Source organism: Octopus bimaculoides, chromosome 11, assembly GCF_046866305.1.
Source record: "Octopus bimaculoides isolate indiv1 chromosome 11, ASM4686630v1, whole genome shotgun sequence".
In the NCBI taxonomy this organism is placed as follows: domain Eukaryota; kingdom Metazoa; phylum Mollusca; class Cephalopoda; order Octopoda; family Octopodidae; genus Octopus; species Octopus bimaculoides.
The window spans coordinates 69911834-69931245 of NC_142938.1; the positions used below are offsets into that span (position 1 = coordinate 69911834).

Here is a 19412-nt window from a genome sequence, read left to right on the forward strand (position 1 = left end):
CTATTTTCTTTTTGATTCCTATCATGAACTTGTGTTTTTGAAGAAGTGTATAAAGTGATGTGGGACATTTATATCTTTCCCAGACACTCCTTGTTAAAGAAAAAAATTAAAAATAATAAATTAGAGCTTTTGTTCAATATGCCTGAAAAATTAATGAAAACAAATTTGCATTTGTAACTTTATAAAGATCTAAATCAAAGTATAGTTTCTGCTTTGATTTCAAACACGAAATCACAATAATTGTCTTTCAGTTCTACAGCATGGCATCTTGGGCAAGTGTCTCTACTATAGCCCCAGACTGACCAAAGCTTTGTGAGAGGATTTGAAAGATGGAAACTCAAAAGAAGCTTGTCATATGTATGGATGTGTGTGTGTGTGTGTTAGCATTTTGTGATAGTTGTAAACAAACATTACTGCCATGCCATACAAGTGGTGTCCTTTGCTTCCAATCTCTTGTGAATACATGTCTGGTCACGGAGAAATAGTACCTTATTTGGAAACAGGGAAAGGTTGGTGACAGGAAGGGCATCAGACTATTGAAAATCTGCCTCAATGAATTCTGTCTGACCCATGCAAGTACAGAACAGTGAACTTTCAAATGATGACGAGTCAGCTTTTGTGTCACACCTTGTAAATAGTGAATGTGTCTCAAGATCGGTGCTGTGTTGTGTCCCTGTGCCATTCCTCAATTTGCAGTATACGAGACAAGTGTGATGCTGTATAGCTGTGGATTCAAAAGGTTCTTAAAGTCAGCTGAGAAGGAATAAACTTACTCTAGTCCATTGGATGTGCAGTGTTAATTTACAAGAATGGCTGAGCCAAGTGTAATAAAAACAAAATTGTTTGGTATTATAGGTATTACCTGATATGTATACGCCACACTCTAATTATGGAGGGAACCTGTGGAAGAGGTAGACCCAGAAAGACATGGGACAAGGTGGTAAAGCATGGTCTTCATATGTTGGGTCTCATGGAGGCAATGACAAGTGAGCGAGACATTTGGCAATATGCTGTGCTTGAGAAGACTAGTCAAGCCAAGTAAGATTGTAGTCGTCACGTAACAGGCACATAAGCATCCTTCAAACATTGGGTGATATGCTGCGCTTGAGAAGATTTGTCAAGCCAAGTGAAATCATAGTCATGGCTGATATGCCAGTGCCATCTGATTGGTACCTGTGCCAGTGGTCCATAAGAAGTACCATTTGAGTATTGGGCCTCATGGAGGCAGTGACAGGTGACCGAGACTTTTGGTGATATACCGTGCTTGTGTAGAGTTGTCAGGCCAAGTGAGATCGTAGTCATGGCTGATACCAGTGCCACGTCAGTGACACCTGTGCCAGTGTCATATAAGAAGCACTCACTACACTCTTGGAGTGGTTGGTGTTAGGAAAAGCATCCAACTTGAAACCTTCGGCAGCTCTCCAGTAGTTTTCAGTCAAACCGTCCAACCCATGCCAGCATGGAAAACAGATATTAAATGATGATGATGATGATGTATCTGAAGAGTAACTGCTTTGGTTTAGTATGTAACATCTTCATTCATTATTTTATGTCTGCTTTCCATACTGGTATGGGTTGGATTGGTTATCATGATTTGAGTTCACTGAGACAAGACACCTAACCCCCTTACCAATTAAACTGGCCATACCTGGCCTGAATATTCTTATTTTATATACAAACCGGCCATATCTGACCACTCACACCTACCCTACAATGTCATTCTAAAGATAAACAATCACATCACTGAAATGTCAAAACTACAAGATAATGCATGATTAATTCAAACTGATGTGAGTAAATAAATATTACATTTGATTGATCAACTACCAAGCTATATTAACGATGGGTTATCTTTGTGCTAGTTTACTGTACATCCAACTAATCATTCCTGAACAATCTGTAAAATGCAGTCATTCAAATTCCTCAGTATATCAGACAAATCTCCTTCAACAAGCTCATTATAGCTTTTAAAATTAGTATACACATATGTTAAGTCCTAAATCTTGAGTCAGCTTGCTCACAATACAGATGAGATGACTAGAGTAAGATACTGCAATTATATGCAAATTAGTTGGTCAGATAGTGAAGGTGTATGACTTAGTGGTTAAAGTGTTCAACTCATGACTGAAATATCAATTTCCGAACTGGGCAGTGCAAGAGCAATGCACTTCATTTCACATTGGGTCCTGTCTATTTAGCCGTAATGAGCACCAATGCATCTCTCTCTACCTCCTGTTGTCATATTCTTCTCAATCTCACTGATTCTTGGCTCAGTGAAACATCCAGGTGTCTACAGGGTGGCCACAAAGCCATGCACCATGGGAGATATCATGTATGCTTTATTAGCAATGAAGTAGGTAATCCATTACAAATGTTCAAAGTGTTGGCCATGTAGCTCTAAACATGTGTTCATACAGAATTTGAAATTGCAATGAACCCTCTCAAATAGTTCTTCATTGCCATTGATTTGTTCACATGCTTCAACAATTCTTTGAAGATGTCCTTGGTCACAAATTTTTTCAGAATACACAAGGGGTTTAATGTAGCCCGAGAAGAAAAGGTCCATGGGAGTTAAATCTGGTGACCGCGGTTCCTATTCAATTGGCCTGCGACACCCGAGCCATCTCCTTGGAAAATTTTCATGCAGAAAATCACGAACCTGTAATGCATAATGGGGTAGAGCCCCATCCGGCTGACAACCAGACAGGATTTTCCTTTTCAAGTGAATGCATGTGAGGCATCATCTTGTTGCCAAGCATGTCCAGATATAAATCACCGGATACAAATCAAAATCAAATGGTCCAGTTACTTGATTGTACCAAATCCTACACCACACCATTACCTTGCCCCCCCCCCCTCGCCTTATTGATTATCTGCCCCCAACCAATGAGGATTGGTTTGTGAGTAATATCGACAGTTGTGAAAAAAAGATAAAAAAAAAAAAGAGAATGTTAGCAATTTCACATATTGCAGGATGGTGCGTGACTTTATGGCCACCCTGTATCTCATCATCATCGTTTAACGTCCGTTCTCCACGCTGGCGTGGGTTGGACGGTTCCACTGGGGTCTGGGAAGCCAGGAGGCTGCACCAGGCCCCAATCTGATCTGGAAGTGTTTCTACAGCTGGATGCGCTTCCTAACACCAACCACTCCAAGAGTGTAGTGGGTGCTTTTAACATGCCACTGGCACAGGGGCCAGAGGAGCTGGCATCAACCACAATTGGATGGTGATTTTTACGTGCCACCGACATGGAAACCAATCAAAGCGGCACTGGCATTGGCCATGTTCGGATGGTGCTTTTTACATGCTACCGGCATGGGGGTCACAACTACAATTTCCATTTGATTTGATTTTGATATTGTTGTTGATGTACTTGACTCAATAGGTCTCCTCAAGCACGGTATGTCGCCCTACGATCCACAATTACACAGCACCTAAAACAAATAGTAAAATCATGGTACATGTTACCAAGCCGCACTTCTTTACAAGTGACAGCTAGATATATGTACCTTGATCATCTTCCTCGGTATCCAAAACAGAGCTGCATGGATACTTTTGTATTACTTGCAGAGTAAGTAATTTTTGAGAAAGTAACAAAACTATTTCAGATCAAAAAAAAAAAAAAAAAAAAAAAAAAGGAAAAAAAGCAACCAAAGAAACAGATAAATAGAAATTTCATTGTGAAAATTTATTACGTTCAAATTCATTAAATAATAAAAAATCTTTCAGTGAGTTAGGAATGTGAAGTTTTTTGATGTTGTCATCTATCGAAACCTTCAAATGTCTCCGAATACTAATGCGACACCATTCTTTCAGTGTTCGTTCTGGAAATAGTAAAGACGTTAACCATGGTATCACTTGTTTGTAGTTGTTGCATTTCTCAATCTGCAAAAAGAAACGAGAAATTTTTCTTGTTAATTCCTGGAAATAAATTACATTCTTAATTATTATTCAAAATATGGGCAGACTCTTATTCTGAACCCTAAACAATGTGAATAGATACTGTAGATGGAAACTGAAAAGAAGCCCATCATATATATATATATATATATATATATATATATATCGTCTGTAAACATAAATCCTAAGAAAGAAGCACACTCTAAGTTATAGAGCAGTATATATTAAAGCTAGATAAGGTTGGTGCATGGGATTACTTTAGGCTTCACATCCATAAAGGGCCTGGCTTTATGGCATCTCATCAGATCGCAAAACCCGTTGGCTAAAGGCCTCTCTAGAATATGGAGGAAAGGATGAGCTCGTTACTCAATGTCAACAAAGGGGATCGTCTCCCCTTGGCTATTTTTTGCTGATGTCAACAAAGGGGGTTGTGTCCCTTTGGCTATCGAACGCCCGTGCCAACAAAAAGGGTTATATGTCCCTTTGGCTATCAATCGTTGGTAGCCCTGCTATCTCGTGGGTTCCAATAGGCTAAGAGGAATTTCCTAAAATGCAAGCACAGTCCAAAGACCTCTGTCCTGGAGTTCAGGAGGTTCCCTGGGTTGAGGGAGTCCTATCGGAATCCATGAGATAGCAGGACCACCAGCGATCGATAACCAAAGGGCCACAACCCCCTTTGTTGACATCAGCGATCGATAGCCAAGGGGAGACAATCACCTTTGTTAACATTGAGTTAACGAGCTCATTTCCTCCTTCATATTTTAGAGAGGCCTTTAGCCAACAGGTTTTGGGATCTGATGAGATGCCATAAAGCCAGGCCCTTTCTGGATGTGAAACCTAAAGTAATCCCATGCACCAACCTTATCTAACTTTATATATATAGATAAATAAATAAATATCTGTGTGTATATATATGCATACACATATATGCAAGCATATATATATGCATACATACATGTGTATGCATAAATATATACATATGCATTTAAATATATAAACACATACATACAAATACATACATACATACAAATACATACGTACAAATACATACATACATACATACATATATACAAATACATACATACATATACATATATATATATATATATATAGGTGCATGTGTGACTGTTGTAAGAAGCTTGCTTGTCAACGACATGGTCCAGCATTTATTTCCAAGGTGCCACACAGCGGGACTGAACCCAGAACCATGTGGTTGGTAAGCAAGCTACTTACCACACAGCCACTCCTGCTAGCATGAGAAAATAAATATAGAAACATTAACCCTTTTGTTACCATATTCTTGTAGAAACACACTGCCTTTGTTTCAATTAATTTTGAAAATACTAAAAAATATAGTGAAATAACATTACTTGGCTCAGTGAAACATCCATGATGTGATGGTGTTTGAAACGAAAATTATCCCAAGGAAAGGCTATGAAATTAGAACACTTTAAAAAAGGAAGTTTATATCATACAACCAGAGTGATTTCAAGCTCTTTGGTATCAAAAGGGTTTAAAAGAAGCCATTTTTATTGCTATGCATGCACACAAACATAAACACACACGTGGTATTACTGGTGTGTATAATAGCTGTCTTATTTTACAGCAAGCAGATGTGACTTCTTTAGATTTTATTTCCCGAAATCTGTTTAAGCAATATTACACCTATTTGAAATTTGATCATTAGTTTTATACGTTAGCAGTCACATGTTTATTTTTATGTGGCGTGTATGTTGTGCTGTGTGTTTATTTTCGTGTTGTGCTGTGTTATGAGAAATGCTGGCGTCACCAGTCGTCTATTTTTGCAGGGGGGTTTTCTCTACGATATGAACATGTTAGCAATAATATTTCTCGTCTTGATGATGGAACTGTGAAAGTCTTGAAAACAATGATTATGATGGATGTAAGAACTTTTATTGTTCTAATTCAGGGCTTCTCAACTGGAGTCCCATGGATGCAATATAGCAAACTGGGGAGCGGAGAGGGCTACAGTAACTTTTCAGAGGAAAAAAAAATCTCATAATAAAACACTAAAAACTAAAAGTAATGGTGCTCGTCATATATACAAATGTATATATGTATGTATGTATGCGTGTGTATGTATGTATGTATGTATGCATCTGTGTATGTATGTCATTATTCAGTTTATTTCAAGATTTCTTGCTAATAGAGAAAGAACCGGTTTCTAACCTAAAATAAAAATATATATATATATATATCTTATTTCTTTTACTTGTTTCAGTCATTGGGGCACCACCTTGATGGGTTTAGTAAAATAAAACGACCGCAAGACTTATTTTTAAAACTTGGTACTTATTCTGTCAGACTCTTTTCCTGAAATGCTAAGTTATGGGGACATAAATAAACCAACACTGGTTATCAAGCAGTGGAGGGACAAACACAGACGCATACATGTATGTATATACACACACGCATGTATGTATATACACACACACACATATATATATATACACACACACACATATATATATATACACACACACACACATATATATATGTGTATACACATATATATACACAAATGTGTTGTGGAAGGATCCTGACCACCTCCACGTGACTGAAAGTGGACTAATGCATTTCAATAAAATAACAAAACTGGGTGAAATGTACTGCTGCCAACTGCTACAGTTCACAGCTTCTTTATTTTATTGAAATGCATTAGTCCACTTTGTCACGTGGGGGTGGTCAGGATTCTTCCACAACAATATATCTCACACACACACACACACACACACACACACACACACGGAAAAAAGACAAAGTAGAAAATGCTAAAACACTTTTATAAATAACATTACAGAATCGGTTTCGGTCTTTGAGGTCTTTTCAACAGTAAATATGAATATAAGATTTTTGATAAATTATTGAAAAATTAAATTTTGATAAATTTAAAAGAAAAGTCTTTTTAAAGACATATTTGTATAGTATTCAAGTAACAGGGGCATTTTTTCTTGTTTACTTTTAACTCTTTTTAACCCAACTATTTAACACACTGCTACTATCATAGCATTCCTTCTTCGAACCCACAAGAGTTAACAAGTGAAACAGAGACAGGCAGAAACAAGAAAAATGCCCCTGTTACTTGAATACTATACAAATATGTCTTTAAAAAGACTTTTCTTTTAAATTTGCCATAATTTAATTTTTCAATAATTTTTCAAAAATCTATTATTCATATTTACTGTTGAAAAGATCTCAAGGATCGAAACCGGTTCTGTAATGTTCTTTATAAAAGTATTTTAGCATTTTCTACTTTGTCTTTTTTCCATATATATCTACTCGTGTGTTCCTCTTCAACCTTTTACACACACACACACACATATATATATGTATATATATATATACACACACACCAACACACAATCTTCAATAGTGTCACCACACATACCACTATATGAGCAGCCACATTACAGACACACACGCCAGAGTCACTAGCCCCTATTCACAACACACACACGTGTACCTTCATTTAGGATCACCAACACTTTATTATCTCCCTTTCTCTCAACCTCTTCTTTCAAACTTCTTTACTAATCATTCGCCATGCTTGACCACTAAATCTACAAGTTTTTTGTCATTCTCTCTCAATTTATTTCCTCTTATTCCTTTCTTTTGAAGAGCATAGGCTCGAAATGTAAAAGATATTTCTATTTTTCCCCGAGTGTCAAACTAATACGCCTGCTTGTTTTTCATACACCTGTCTTCATCTTTTGTTTTTCTATAAATTTCAACTATATATATATATATATATATATATATATATATATATATATTCATTAGAAATGCAGAGACGCCTATAATAGGACATCTACTCGCTAGAAATAGCAGCAAAAATACTACATACCACAAAAGTTCTTTTTGGATGATTTTCTGTAGGAATTTCGGCATTTTGCATTTTTGTATTTGCTGCCGATTAGGTAAACCGTAAATACGCGGTATATTTTGAAAAATTAGACATAAGAACACGAACCATGCTGCGTACTGATTCGTGCTTCATATGTTGTCTGGTCAATTCTGCTGACGAAAGTCTGACCTTGTAAGATATAATCTTTATCTTACTAAAATTGACTTGAAACCATGGTACAGAATATAGATTGGTAAAAGTTTTTATTTTTCATTTCCTTTCGAAATTATCCCTAACTTTTGTGGTATGTAGTATTTTTGCTGCTATTTCTAGCGAGTAGATGTCCTATTATAGGCGTCTCTGCATTTCTAATGAATAATACATAGTCTATTGACTGTTTTTACTCTCGCTAGGCCACTGGTGGTAAATAAAATTTCTAAAATTTTCTTTGCCACCCTATAATTTATTAATAATGATAAAATTCTTTTTGGATGATTTTCTGTAGGAATTTCGGCATTTTGCATTTTTGTATTTGCTGCCGATTAGGTAAACCGTAAATACGCGGTATATTTTGAAAAATTAGACATAAGAACACGAACCATGCTGCGTACTGATTCGTGCTTCATATGTTGTCTGGTCAATTCTGCTGACGAAAGTCTGACCTTGTAAGATATAATCTTTGTCTTACTAAAATTGACTTGAAACCATGGTACAGAATATAGATTGGTAAAAGTTTTTTATTTTTCATTTCCTTTCGAAATTATCCCTAACTTTTGTGGTATGTAGTATTTTTGCTGCTATTTCTAGCGAGTAGATGTCCTATTATAGGCGTCTCTGCATTTCTAATGAATAATACATAGTCTATTGACTGTTTTTACTCTCGCTAGGCCACTGGTGGTAAATAAAATTTCTAAAATTTTCTTTGCCACCCTATAATTTATTAATATATATATATATATATATATATACATACATGCACACATACATTCACACACAAACACATACAACAAACAGTTTCCATCTACCAAATTCACCTAAACGGCATTGGTCAGCCCAGAGTCATTGTAGAAAACACTTGCCCAAAGTACCATGTTTACTGGGATTGAACCCAAAACCACATGGTTGCAAAGTGAGCTGCTCTAAACCACACAGCCATGCCTGAGCCTGTGGCTTCTTAATCACACAGCTTTAGTTACAAAATCTTTATAAAATATAATTATTTACTTAATAGAAACAAAACAAAACAAATATAAATGAAGCCTTTAAAATAAATTCTCTATAATGAAGAGAAATGGTAAAAAGAAACAACTTATTTTTTTTATTAGAACTGTGGTTAATTCCATAAGAAGACTAACATATGCCTTTGATTTTATATGGCCGCTGCTTAGTCAAATAAATCCCCACCACTGCTATCCTAGGCAGGAAAAGAATCACAGCGGTTGTCAATAATAGAAAAATAATGACCGTGGTGAGGAGAAAGAAAGCAGTCGAATCTGTAAGTTTTCATTTCCGTAACTGACATTTCTGGTTTCCTTAATAGTTTACATTACAAGCAATAACAGATGGATCAACGCGTTTCTAGGATAGCAGCAATTAGCTACAGTTCTTAGATCAGTAATAAATGGTGGAATTTTCTCAAGAGAATTCCTTTCACTCATGTCAACTGAACAAGAGTCTTGTTATAAGACAACGCTCCAGAAATAATCATTTTAATGTCCATTTTTCTGTATCTGCATGGATTGAATGGAGCTCAATGAAGCAGATTTTCTACAGCTAGATGCTCTTTCTGTTGCCAACATTCGTTTTCAAGCATCATAATATTTTCTAATGGCCAGACATAGCTCTATCATACAAACTTCCTGGTTTAAAATGATCTGAATCAAAGCCTTCTATGAAAATTACATATGTTGCAAACAGTTGAATAATCCTTTCTACTGAAGGCACAAGGCCTTGAAATTTTGGAGGAGGGGACTAGTTGATTACATTGACCCCAGCGTTTCACTGGTATTTAATTTATCGACCCCGAAAGGATGAAAGGCAAAGCCGACCTTGGCAGAATTTGAACTCAGAATGTAAAGACAGACGAAATACTGCTAAGCATTTCACCTGCTAACGATTCTGCCAGGTTGCCGCCTTACACCTGTTTAATAACGACAGACTTATTTTAACAAGTTCTTCATTATTTTTTTCAATTAATAAATTCTTCATTATTTTTTCAATTAAGAAAACAAATTGGAGGCGCAATGGCCCAGTGGTTAGGGCAGCGGACTTGCGGTCATAGGATCACGGTTTCGATTCCCAGACTGGACGTTGTGAGTGTTTATTGAGCGAAAACACCTAAAAGCTCCACGAGGCTCCGGCAAGAGATGGTGGCGAACCCTGCTGTACTCTTCCACCACAACTTTCTCTTACTTCCTGTTTCTGCTGTGCCTGTAATTCAAAGGGTCAGCTTTGTCACACACTGTGTCACGCTAGATCTCCCCGAGAACTACGTTAAGGGTACACGTGTCTGTGGAGTGCTCAGCCACTTGCACGTTAATTTCATGAGCAGGCTGTTCCATTGATCGGATCAATTGGAACCCTCGACGTCGTAAGTGACGGAGTGCCAACAACAACAACAACATTTGTCATTGGGCTGTGGCCATTATGGATTTAGTTGAACAAATTGGCCACAGTACTTATTTTTCAAGTCTGGTACATATTTTATCAAACTGCTAAGTTATGAGGATGTAAACAAAACAATGCTGGTTGTTATGTGGTGAGGAATGACAAACACAAACACACACACACACACACACACACATATATATAGTTGAAATTTACAGAAAAACAAAAGATGAAGATAGGTGTATGAACAACAAGCAGATGTATTAGCTTGACACTTGGGAAAGTGAGAAAGTGTTTTACATTTTGAGCCTATGCTCTTCAACAGAAAGGAATAAGAGAAAATAAATAGGGAGAGAATAAAAAAAACTTGTGGATTTAGCGATCAAGCATGGCGACTGTATGTATGTGTATGTATATATATATATATATATATACACACACACACACACATACATACATACATTGAGCTTTCATACAGTTTCCATCTACCACATTCATTCACAAAGCACTGGTTGAGCTGGAGCTACAGTAAAAAGCACTTGCCCAAAGTACCATGCTGTGGGACTGAACCTGAAACTGCATGGCTGTAAAGGCAACTTCTGAACCACACAGCCATACCTGTTTATTATTAATTCATAGATATTCTGCTGAGATTGATTTTGCCTTTCATTCTTTCAGAGTTGATAAAATAAATACCAGCTGAGTCCTGGAGTGAATGTAATCAACTGGACCCCTCCCCTAAAATTTCAGGCCTTGTGCCTATAGCAGAAAGAATTTATTCATTCATAAACGCCTTTGCCAGTATCGCCTGACTGGCCTTCGTGCAGGTGACACATAAAAGCACCTACTACACTCTCTGAGTGGTTGGCGTTAGGAAGGGCATCCAGCTGTAGAAACTCTGCCAAATCAGATTGGAGCCTGGTGTTGCCATCCGGTTTCACCAGTCCTCAGTCAAATCGTCCAACCCATGCTAGCATGGAAAGCGGACATTAAACGATGATGATGATGATGATGATGATAAATGAATGAAACAACATTGTAATGTGCTATTTTTATTACCTCTGCCTTAATGAGGGCGAGGGTATTGTTTTCAGTCGTGTTTGTTCGTTTGTCTGTGGACAAGATATCTCAAGAACTGCTGGATGGTTTCAGATGAATCTTTCAGGGATGTTTGGCCTCGTGACTGGCACAACTGATTAGATTTTGGGATTGATCCAGTACTGGACAATGATTCTGGATTATTTTTCCAGTTTGTTTTTACTTAATTTTTGAGAGCGGTCAGTTTCACTTTTAGTATTCTCGTTTGTGAGAGCAGTTGAGTTTATTTCTGATATTCTCATTTTAAAAACCATCTTTGGCTAATCGTTGAGAGGACGTTAGCATTGCTTTGGCAGAGGTTTGCGCTCTGAGTGCTTTTGTTGTTTTTGTTATACAATTTTAAAATAATGAAGTTTCAAAATTAAGCTTTTAAATTTCCTCTTTGTTGATTGTTTTAGTACAGTAGAAGTCATCATCATCATCATCATATGAAAATTACTGAACAAAAACAGGGCGAGATAAAAGATATAAAAAAAAAGGAGAACAGAAAATAAATGAAGGTAATAAAAAAAATCAAAATTTACCTGTTCAAGTTTGGAAAACAAACTATCTGTTACATTTATAGTACCATGGAGGGTAGGGGTAAAACCTGCTGCCAATAACAATCTCCAAGAAAGGAATTCTTCACTGTCAATTTCAACACTTTCAGGGTTTTCTAAAATGTATTTTGAAAGATTTACAGATACAAGTTCTGTCATTTCTTCGGAAGTAATCCATGCTCCATATGACAATAATATTTTTATCTTTTCCAAAGCATTGTGTGCAAATGCAAATATTAATGGCTTCTGCTTCTTCCAGCTACTACCCCGATTCACATTTGCTCCATATTGTAGCAACAGCTCAACAACTTTAGGGTCCACCGATTCAATCATGCATGCACACCCTAATGCAGTACAGCTATTTTCATCAAGCAGATTTGGGGACATTCCAGATTCCAGTAAATCCTTAACGATGTCATAATTAGAAAACTGAACGGCACTGGGCAAACAAGTTGCTTCCTTTGATTGTTGGCCATCAGCTTCCAGTAGCAACTTGGCTATATGTATGGGTGGAGGTATATAAATAGTCTTTTGTTCATCACCAGCAAAGCTCGAATGAGTATGGCAACAAAACCAGTTATTTGCATTCCTAGAAGTTACTTTCATTGGTGTATTCAATAGATATGATGAGGTATTTATTGTACAGCCAGACTTCAAGAGCAGTTTCACGAGCTCAATGTTGTTATTCTTACAAGCGATACAGATCGGAGTGCTGCCTTCGTTATCAACCGAATCGATGTTTGCACCATTGGAGATAAGCAAGTCTGTAATTTTTAGAGACAAACTGTTTTCAGGTTGTGTATCACATATCAAATGAAGTGGTGTCTTGCCGTCTTGACAAGCCAAATTAACATCAACATTTGATTGTATTAATTTCATAATACTATTTACATCCAAATCAATACAAGCCTTGCACAATGGAGGCCAGTTGCTTTCCATGCTACGATGCTCACTCAGGTGGAACTTGTACAGCTCCATATCCATGAAATTATCAACTGTAATGTATTCCATCTTTTAGTTTCGAAAGTTTTTCCTGTTGTAGAAACTTATACTTCTTTATAGTCCAGAATTTACTGAATGCAGAGTAGCAGGCACCATAATATAAGATGTCAGTCAGAGGTTTCTGTAAAAGAAAGAAATATGAAAGAAATATCATCATCACCATCATCATGATCATATTTGTAAGAAGAAATATATAAAATCATCATCATCGTTTAATGTCCGTTTTCCATGCTAGCATGGGTTGGACGATTTGACTGAGGACTGGTGAACCAGAAGGCTGCACCAGACTCCAATCTGATATATATATAAATATATGTAAATATATGAAATATATAAAATCATCATCATCATCATCATCATCATCATCACCATCATCATTGTTTAATGTCAGTTTTCCATGCTAGCATGGGTTGGACGATTTGACTGAGGACTGGCGAACCAGATGGCTGCACCAGACTCCAATCTGATATATATATAAATATATGTAAATATATGAAATATATAAAATCATCATTATCATCATCATCATCATCATCACCATCATCATTGTTTAATGTCAGTTTTCCATGCTAGCATGGGTTGGACGATTTGACTGAGGACTGGCGAACCAGATGGCTACACCAGACTCCAATCTAATATATATGTAACTATATGTAAATATATGAAATATATGTAAATATATGAAATATATGTCCTATATGTAAATATATTCACAATATATTTGTATACTGTATCAATAATGCTATTGCTAGAAAATATGAGTGACTAAAAGGCATTTGTGGAGTTAATGAGCTGACAAGGGTTAGGGTTAGTTACAAGGGAGAGGCAGAGAACTAGCAAAATACTTGCTACAGTCCAAATATGTGATGTGCCTCTGGTATCCAACTATTAAAGGGGAGACAATCTCTTCTAGATTAAGTTAAGTTGAAGCGAACTTAAAAGTTTGGTATTCACATAAGACTAAAGTAGAAGGTGTACAGAGTGTACACAATGTTGTCTTTCCTACACATAGAGTTATTAAAGTTTCTAGTTGTTGGTAGCCATTGATAGTGCTGTTTCATCCTTCTTTGGAATCATTAGCATGGCATACTACATCATCATTTAACATCTGTTTCCCATTGGACGGTTTGATTGAAAACTGGTAAGCTGGGGAGCTGCACTAGGTTCCAGTCTGATTTGGCATGGTTTCTACTGCTGGATGCCCTTCCTAACGCCAACCACTCTGGGAGTGTAGTGGATGCTTTTTACATGCCAGTCACAAAACACTGGCATCGACAAGGACTATGATCTCACTTGGCTTGAGAGGTCTTCTCATGCATGGTATATTCTTTTCTAATCTAAGCCCAAAATTTTTGGGGAGGGGGGGGGGGAGCAGTCAATTAAATCAACCTCAGTACGCAACTGGTATTTAATTTATCAACCCTGAAAAAACGAAAGGCAAAGTCGACCCCAGTGGGATTTGAACTCAGAACATAAAGACAGATGAAATACCGCTAAGCATTTCGCACAGTATATTGCCAAAGGTTTCGGTCAATTGTCACTGCCTCCACAAGGCACAAAGTTTGAAGGGTGCTTTTTACATGCCACTGGCATGGGTGCCACTTACGCAACACTGGCATCAGTCATAACTCTGTACTACCAAAGAAAACTCTAGAAACAAAAAAAAAAAAAAAAAATCCAGAGTTACATTAGAATGTTACAAAATTCTACATTTGAACAAGGGTAGGTAGGTTGAATGACACAAAATATTAGCCGACCAGAAAGAATGAAGCAAGGAAAATGTAACTATAGACTCTACAAATATTGATTTCAAATTTTGGCACAAAGCCAGCAATTTCAAGGGAGCAGGTAAGTTGATTACATCATCCCCAGTGCTCAACTGGTACTTATTTTATTAACCCCTGAAAGGGGACGAAAGGCAAAGTTGACTTTGGTGGAATTTCAACTAAGAATGTGAAGAAGAATGAAACGTCTTCAGTGTTGCTAATGATTCTGCCACCTCACTACCTTAGATGCTACAAACATTCTTTTCTACTCTCGGCACAGGGCCCGAAAATTTTTAGGGGTTGCAGTCGATTAGATCGACCCCAGTATGCAACTGGTACTTAATTTATCGACCCCGAAAGGATGAAAGGCAAAGTCGACCTCGATGGAATTTGAACTTAGAGCGTAAAGACAGACAAAATACTGCTAAGCATTTTGCCCGGCGTGCTAACGATTCTGCCAGTTTTCCGCCTTAGATGTTACAAATATTGACGAAGATGACTTTGTATTAATGTTTAAAGTGATCTGAGGATTGTTATGAAAAGGAAAACAAAATGCTAAAACATCCTGTGAAAGAACGAGGTCTTAGAATCTACTAACTTTATCAAGTGAACCATGTAGAAGATGGTTGTGTTGTAAATTACCCATAAAATAACCGTTAAGAGGTGGGAACGAATGTAAGTAACATTGATGATGATGATGAGGAGGAGAAAGAAATGATGAGACTATTTGTACAACAACTAAATATGTAATTATGGGAACATGCATACATATGAACACACACACACACACACACACACACACAAACTCATATGCACACATACAGCCAAAGAATGAATGTTGTTCTCCATTTATCTCTTGGAATGTTCTAGGCATTTCCAGAAAGGCTTTTGGTACCTGACACAGTTTGTTTTATCCCACATCTTTCAATATTCATGTTTTAGAATTCTTACTTTCCTTTCCCTAACACCTCCCAGAGCTTCTATTGGAATAGTCTTGTTGTTCTTAACCTCACATCCCTCTGTACTTCTATTAGAATACTTCAGCTCTCTTTGACTCTACAGTTCTCTAGTATTTATACTAGAATATTTGTTAGTTTTTACCCTACACCTCTGTTAGTAGCACATTCTAAAATTAGTATCAGGTACCCAAAAATTTGTAAATAAGGAAACACCAGGTGGATATTCGTTAGAAGGAGCATCACATCTATTTAGCTGACAGGCATTTATACAAGTTGTAACAGTATCAGTAGCCAAATAATTTAATTAGTAACAGACATCGTACTAAACCTGTAACATAAATATAACATGTCTGAGTGTGTATATGTATGTGCACACATGCATGCTATAAGGATTAGACTGTAGTCTGAGGTATATCATCATCATCATCATCGTTTAACGTCCGCTTTCCATGCTAGCATGGGTTGGACGATTTGACTGAGGACTGGTGAAACCGGATGGCAACACCAGGCTCCAGTCTAATTTGGCAGAGTTTCTACAGCTGGATGCCCTTCCTAACGCCAACCACTCAGAGAGTGTAGTGGGTGCTTTTACATGTCACCCGCACGAAAACGGCCACGCTCGAAATGGTGTCTTTTATGTGCCACCCGCACAAGCCAGTCCAGGGGCACTGGCAGCGATCTCGCTCGAAAATCCTACGGGAGCCAGTCAGGCGGTACTGGCATCGGCCACGCTCAAAATGGTGCATCTCATGTGCCACCCGCACAAGAACCAGTCCAGGGGCACTGGCAACGATCTTACTTGGCTTGCCGGGTCTTCTCACGCACAGCACATTTCCAAAGGTCTCGGTCAGTAGTCATCGCCTCGGTGAGGCCCAATGTACGAAGGTCTTGCCTCACCACCTCAGCCCAGGTCTTCCTGGGCCTACCTCTTCCACAGGTTCCCTCAACTGTTAGGGTGTGGCACTTTTTCACGCAGCTATCCTCATCCATTCTCACCACATGTCCATACCAGCGCAATCGTCTCTCTTGCACGCCACAACTGATGTATATATTTATCATATATATTATTAACACTGATATATATTGGAGACAGAGTCTTTGGAGTCCAAGAAATAGTACCTTGTATTTCTTCTAACTAAAATAACTTTATGAGTGACTTACCAATTTTACTAATAATCAATGGCTGGAACATCTTTAATCACAGCTCTGCTCAATCAGAGGTGACCTGGGGCTCACCAACAACAACAACTAGAATTACTACACTGACTTTAAAAGACATTATGTTGTTGCAATAATTCGATGTTTTTCAACCAGAGTAGCAACAATGACAGTGCAAAATAGTGTTGTTTGGTTATTTGATTTGCAATAAGATTAAATCATGACAAGACCAGGACATTGATTAAAACAAAATAAAACAAGAGTGACACAAATTAAAATAGATGGCTTAACCCTTTTGTTACCAACATGACTGAAACCCGCTCTGGTTCTGTAGTACAAATGTCTTGTTCTCATAAGTTCTGAATTAAAATTTTCCATCAAACCTTAGTCACAATTTATGTTCCTAACACGAGCTTAATGACAACTAAATTATTTCACTAAATTCTTTATCATACTCAAAATTAATTGAAAGAAACACAGAGCATTTCAACAGAAATATGGTAACAAAAGGGTTAAAATATATAATAGAGAAACATTTCTTAACGTTTTTGATACCAACCCGGCTGAAACCGCTGCTGGCTCTGTAGTGCAAATGTCTTGTTTTCAAAATTCTGGTTAAAATTTTCCACCAAAACCTTAGTCACAATTTATGTTCCTAACACTAGCTTAATGATAACTAAGTTATTTTACTAAATTCTTTGTAATATTTAAAATTAATTGAAAGACACACAGAGTATCTCAAAATAAATACAGTAATGAAAGAGTTAAGGTATTGTCATTGTAAAACCTAAAAGACCTGATTACCAGGTAGTGTGAGGCGTAAGCAACTGTAACAACACAGAAGATTAGGATTTAACTATGTTATTCATGAGGAAGGAAGATATTGTTTCTTTATATATTCATTCATTTATTATTCTTTCTGTTCTGTGTTTTGACATCAGTTTTTCCCATGCTAGTATGGATTAAATGAATATATTTCTGGGGTGTTGTTTTACAGTAGGATGCCTCTTACGTCCACTGACGCTTTGTTTTTCAAGTAAAGGATCTCTTATTTTACACATCCTCGTAGATGATTTGTTGACAGAAGTAACAACAACAACAACACTAATTATAGTTCATGACTTTCACAGAGGACAAATGTAAACAGGCACACGTAAATGTGTGTGTGTGTGTGAGAGCTTGTGGGTGGAAGTGTATGGCTTTATTGCTAGGATGGTGGTGGTGGTGCACTTATGATCATAAGGTTAGTGCTAGGCATGTGGCTTAGTGGTTAGGGTATTCCACTCATAATCGTAAGATTGTGGTTTCGATTCTTGGACTGGGCGACCTGCTGTGTTCTTGAGCAAAACACTTCATTCCACGTTGCTCCACTCCACTCAACTGGCAAAAATGAGTAATCCTGAAATAGGCCAGTGTCCCATCCCATGGGAAGGGAATATATATGCCACAGAACCTAGGAAACTAACCGTATGAGCCTATGGCTTGGAAAGGACCTTTAATCTTTTTTCTTTTTCATATAAATATGTGTGTGCGCGCACATGCATGACAAGTTTCTTTCAGTTTCTGTCTACCAAATTCACTCACAGGATTTACCATATTTTAACATGTATAAGGAACCCTTGTGTATAAAGAAACCCCTTAATTTTTGAGACTTAAAATTTGGGAAAAAGGTTTTGTAAGGGATTATAATACTATCCATGTATAAGAAACACCCATATTTTTTAAGCCTAATTTTTGATAAAAAAAAAAGGATTCCTTATTCATGTTAAAATACGGTAGTTGACATGGGGTCATACCAGAGAACCCCTGTCCAAGGTGTTGCACATGAGAACTGAATCTGAAGCAAGATAGTTGGAAAGAGGAAAATTCTCATGCATACAGCGATGCATGTGTTTATATATAATGATTAGTAATTATATTGTAACAACCACCTCCTGATTATTACCGTAATATAATTATTACTATAATTATAACAATTGTGATTATTACTATAACACCTATCAAACAACTTATCTACTTCCAAATTTAGATGCCTTCACTCAATATATAATTTGTAATTCAAGTGTTGTCAAGCTTTTTTGCATATGTGACTAATTGTCATTGTTACCAGTGGTTGTCAGAGGCATTCAACTCCTTAAGTGGCACCTGTGCCAGTGACATGTAAGAGGCACCCGTACTGGTGACATGTGAAATGCACCCATGCCAGTGATATGTAAGTGGTACTTGTGCTGGTAACACGTAAAAGACACCCAGTACACTCTGTAGAGTGGTTGGTGTTAGGAAGGGCATCCAATCAAAAAAACCAAGCCAAAACAGACTGGAGCCTGGTGCAGCTCTCTGGCTTGCCAGCTCCTGTCTAACTCATGTCAGTATGGAAAACAGACTTTAAAGGACGATGATGATGATGATGATGATGATGATGATGATGATGATGATGAGTGTTTGAATGAATTGGAATGGCTGTTATACAAGAATGAACAATAGAGAAAGTTAATCAAAAAATAAAAGTTGGTTACT

The 19412-nt window shown here is 37.2% G+C and overlaps 1 protein-coding gene across 1 annotated transcript in view; it reads right to left on the reverse strand.

Moving 5' to 3' along the window:
- Nucleotides 1–3664: 3664 nt before the first annotated feature.
- LOC106876708 (uncharacterized) overlaps nt 3665–19412 on the reverse strand; it is a 30614-nt gene continuing 14866 nt past the window's right edge. The window contains exons 2-3 of the mRNA XM_014925372.3: nt 11996–13133; nt 3665–3886 (exon numbers count right to left, since the gene is read on the reverse strand). Coding sequence (XP_014780858.1) covers nt 3677–3886; nt 11996–13021 — 1236 coding nt within the window. The 5' untranslated portion in view covers nt 13022–13133 and the 3' untranslated portion in view covers nt 3665–3676. The remainder of the gene's footprint in view (nt 3887–11995; nt 13134–19412) is intronic.